This window comes from Salmo trutta, chromosome 21 (assembly GCF_901001165.1).
Source record: "Salmo trutta chromosome 21, fSalTru1.1, whole genome shotgun sequence".
NCBI lineage: Eukaryota > Metazoa > Chordata > Actinopteri > Salmoniformes > Salmonidae > Salmo > Salmo trutta.
The window spans coordinates 46,840,239-46,844,841 of NC_042977.1; the positions used below are offsets into that span (position 1 = coordinate 46,840,239).

General features: G+C 50.9%; 1 protein-coding gene across 1 annotated transcript; it reads left to right on the top strand.

Moving 5' to 3' along the window:
* The first annotated feature begins 1,977 nt into the window (after positions 1-1,977).
* On the top strand, positions 1,978-4,369 carry LOC115156476 (vegetative cell wall protein gp1-like). The gene is made up of 4 exons (XM_029703898.1): positions 1,978-1,997; positions 2,351-3,358; positions 3,443-3,825; positions 3,930-4,369. Exons 1-4 carry the CDS (start codon positions 1,978-1,980, stop codon positions 4,367-4,369), a joined length of 1,851 nt encoding a protein of 616 aa, XP_029559758.1.
* The last annotated feature ends 234 nt before the right edge of the window (positions 4,370-4,603 follow it).

Below are 4,603 nucleotides of genomic sequence, written 5' to 3' on the forward strand. Positions count from 1 at the left end.
TGTTTACCATGTGATTTCTGACAACACAAGGCTAGTCAATGTCTGACAGATTCAGTTAACGGCCATCTTGACAGAAAAGTGAGTGAGAAGATACTTTACAAATACTCAACATTTGTTCATCTAAAATATGTCCTTGAGAGCAAATAGTGCTTGTATTAGCTTTCCAAATTACCATGGAAATTATACATTACATTACCAGCTTTTCCATTTTATGAGTACCCATGAGTTCACCAGTCAAACTGCCAAAGGTCAGAGATTCCAAGACCGTTCTAGTCAGCAACACAACACGCATATATTGGTCCTGCATAATGTGATCACTTTTTACAGACTGAAACATTATACTGTGCCAAGTGAAAGTTCACACAGCCCTAGCACAGTTTAAATTATGCTGCCGTAAATATAAAAATGGATTAAATGAATTTAATAATAAATCATTCCTACTGATCTACACAACCTCCTCCACATTTTCAAAGTGAACGAAACATTTCCAAATGAAGACAAAATAAGAAAGGAAGACGTCATGATTGTGTCTTCGCAACCCAGGGTTAATACTTGGTGGAATCACTCGCAGCCGTCCTCCTGGCTGGTACTGTCACGTCCACTCCCTCTACGGTCCTGGCAACCCATCTTTACACACACCTGGCAACCATCAATATGCACACCTGCAGCTCATCATCAGTCACACCTGGACCTCATTACTTCCTTGATTACCTGATATAGCACTCTTTTGTTATCAGTCATCAGGTAGTATTGTTTGGTTCTATGTCTGACACTGTGCTTGATTTGTGGTGGTCTATGCTATGTCGGTGTTATTAAGTGCACTTTGTTACAATCTTAAGTAATGCCATAGAGTCCATTGTTGTCATTAAGAGCTGTCATTTTATGTTGAGGGACTACAGTTTTGATTAAAACAGTGGAGGAAAAAAAATCTGCTATTTATTGTTACTAGAAGATGTCACTAATGTGCATTGTGAACCGGCAATGAAAACCTGAGTAATGAGCTGTTTTTTGGCATAATTTGGTGAAAGCTGTGAAGCCTTCAAAAGCCTTGGTTTCCATCACCAAAAAATTACTACATTCACAATTCCTAGTTTCATACTGAATTTTGTTAAAACCACCGTCACCGATCCAGTCCTCCTAAGCAGTGGTGGTTCTAGCTTGTATGGCTCCTGGGGTGAACCCCCCCCCCCCCCCCCCCTTCAGCCCCCCAACATACAAAAAAACACCATTCTGCAATAACTGTAATTTATATTCAGACATTTGGAACAATACATAAACAATCAAAACATTTTAAGCTATATAAAAAAATATATACAATATCAGACTCATAAATATCAAAAAGTAGTAACAAAGACAAATAGAAAAAAATTTGTTGATTTGGCACTTGAGTATCAATACATTCCCTATCCCCCAACATAGTCAACCAAGAGTCAAGACTAAACCAATTCACCTTGGTAGTGTGCGGACAGGTTTTATATTACTCTTAACGATTTCACACCACCCCTTAAAAAATGCAACAGTATGTCTGTGAAACTACATATTCATAGTATTATGAATTAATTGTGGTTTATTTGGTATCATTTCTTAGTGTGACTTATTTTACTAATCGCAATAGTACTGTACAAAGTCAGAGGTGCGCTATTTGATAGATTCCCCTGCTCCCCCTACCTCGGGCTTCCAGTGGGGAGACCTGAGGTCAAACTACCCCCGCCCCCCTCACAAACTAGAATCAGGGTGCCCACTCCGACAAGGTTAATTGACCCACAGTACCACACTGTGACATATCGTTGACGTGACGTGCAAATGAGCGATAGAAAACCCATCGCGCAAATGTCACAATAGGCTGCCCACGTCGCTGCCCATGTCGCCTATACCTGAATCCACCACTGCTCCTAAGGCACGCCGACCAGCACATATTAAGGAGATGGACATCCTGAATTACACAACAAGGCAGTGTGGGCCACGCCCAAATTAACAATGAGCCACACCTGGGACTGGTAGACCAACAAGGGTCCATTCACAATGCATCAACCGGTTCTACCCCGTTACATATTACCACAGCATCAATTAAACTGGACAACCTTCCATTCAACGCCTTATTTGTATTTGTATTTTTAATATATATATTCCTTAGCAATACAATTCACAAACGGCAACATACATCCACAACATCATCCACAAACCTACCTGCCACATGGCCTCAAACTGCACCATTTTGTTTCTCCTTCCATCGCCACATCTCCAGCACCCCCATCTACACCTCCAGCGCCCCCATCTACACCTCCAGCGCCCCCATCCACATCTCCAGCGCCCCCATCCACATCTCCAGCGCCCCCATCCACATCTCCAGCACCCCCATCCACATCTCCAGCGCCCCCATCCCATCATCAGCGCCCCCATCCAATCTCCAGCTCCCCATCCACATCTCCAGCGCCCCCATCCCATCTCCAGCGCCCCCATCCCATCTCCAGCGCCCCATCCACATCTCCAGCGCCCCCATCCCATCATCAGCGCCCCCATCCCATCTCCAGCGCCCCATCCACATCTCCAGCGCCCCCATCCCATCATCAGCGCCCCCATCCCATCATCAGCGCCCCCATTCACATCTCCAGCGCCCCCATCCCATCATCAGCGCCCCATCCACATCTCCAGCGCCCCCATCCACATCTCCAGCGCCCCCATCCCATCATCAGCGCCCCCATCCCATCATCAGCACCCCATCCACATCTCCAGCGCCCCCATCCACATCTCCAGCGCCCAATCCCATCTCCAGCGCCCCCATCCCATCTCCAGCGCCCCTATCCACATCTCCAGTGCCCCATCCACATCTCCAGTGCCCCCATCCCATCTCCAGCGCCCCCATCCCATCTCCAGTGCCCCCATCCCATCTCCAGTGCCCCATCCACATCTCCAGTGCCCCCATCCCATCTCCAGCGCCCCCATCCACATCTCCAGTGTCCCCATCCCATCTCCATCGCCCCATCCACATCTCCAGCGCCCCCATCCACATCTCCAGTGTCCCCATCCCATCTCCAGCGCCCCATCCACATCTCCAGCGCCCCCATCCCATCTCCAGCGCCCCTATCCACATCTCCAGTGCCCCATCCACATCTCCAGTGCCCCCATCCCATCTCCAGCGCCCCCATCCCATCTCCAGTGCCCCCATCCCATCTCCAGTGCCCCATCCACATCTCCAGTGCCCCCATCCCATCTCCAGCGCCCCATCCACATCTCCAGTGTCCCCATCCCATCTCCATCGCCCCATCCACATCTCCAGCGCCCCCATCCACATCTCCAGTGTCCCCATCCCATCTCCAGCGCCCCATCCACATCTCCAGCGCCCCCATCCACATCTCCAGTGCCCCCATCCACATCTCCAGCGCCCCCATCCACATCTCCAGTGCCCCCATCCACATCTCCAGCGCCCCCATCCCATCTCCAGTGCCCCCATCCCATCTCCAGCGCCCCATCCCATCTCCAGTGCCCCATCCATATCTCCAGTGCCCCCATCCACATCTCCAGTGCCCCCATCCACATCTCCAGTGCCCCCATCCCATCTCCATCGCCCCCATCCACATCTCCAGCGCCCCATCCACATCTCCAATGCCCCCATCCACATCTCCAGCGCCCCCATCCCATCTCCAGCGCCCCCATCCACATCTCCAGTTCCCCATCCCATCTCCATCGCCCCATCCACATCTCCAGCGCCCCCATCCCATCTCCAGCGCCCCATCCACATCTCCAGCGCCCCCATCCACATCTCCTTTGCCCCCATCCACATCTCCAGTGCCCCCATCCCATCTCCAGCGCCCCATCCCATCTCCAGTGCCCCCATCCACATCTCCAGCGCCCCCATCCACATCTCCAGTGCCCCCATCCACATCTCCAGTGCCCCCATCCCATCTCCAGCGCCCCCATCCCATCTCCAGTGCCCCATCCACATCTCCAGTGCCCCATCCACATCTCCAGTGCCCCCATACACATCTCCAGTGCCCCCATCTCATCTCCAGCGCCCCCATCCACATCTCCAGCGCCCCGTCCACATCTCCAGTGCCCCCATCCACATCTCCAGCGCCCCGTCCACATCTCCAGCGCCCCGTCCACATCTCCAGCACCCCCATCCCATCTCCAGTGCCCCCATCCACATCTCCAGTGTCCCATCCACATCTCCAGTGCCCCCATCCACATCTCCATCGCCCCATCCACATCTCCAGCGCCCCATCCCATCTCCAGAGCCCCCATCCACATCTCCAACGCCCCCATCCACATCTCCAGCGCCCCCATCCCACCTCCAGCGCCCCCATCACCCACGCACTTTCACCATTTAGATAATAAAGCGTTTGACCTTTCCATTGTGTTAACGATGTAGGATTAGTTGATTTCCAGTTTTTAAGTATATGTTTCTTCAAAAATGATAGATGAGAAAAGTTTCTTCCAACCCATCATGTTTCTCACTGCACCTCATATGCCATGTCTTGAAATATGCAGACAGACAGATTAAAAGTATGTTTACATTGAGATACTTCTGACAGCCAGCTTTCTATAAGACCACCTATAACTTTTAGACTTTATAGGATTCCCAGAATTCATGGGTTATTGAGTC

What these genes read in the sequence shown, in the direction of transcription:
- LOC115156476 (XM_029703898.1), top strand. Translation starts at nt 1,978, where the DNA reads ATGAGCCACACCTGGGACTG. An exon ending in CGCCCCCATCCACATCTCCA is followed by an intron (nt 3,359 to 3,442) that starts GTGCCCCCATCC and finishes TCCCATCTCCAG; the next exon opens with TGCCCCCATCCCATCTCCAG. An exon ending in AGCGCCCCATCCCATCTCCA is followed by an intron (nt 3,826 to 3,929) that starts GTGCCCCCATCC and finishes TCCCATCTCCAG; the next exon opens with TGCCCCATCCACATCTCCAG.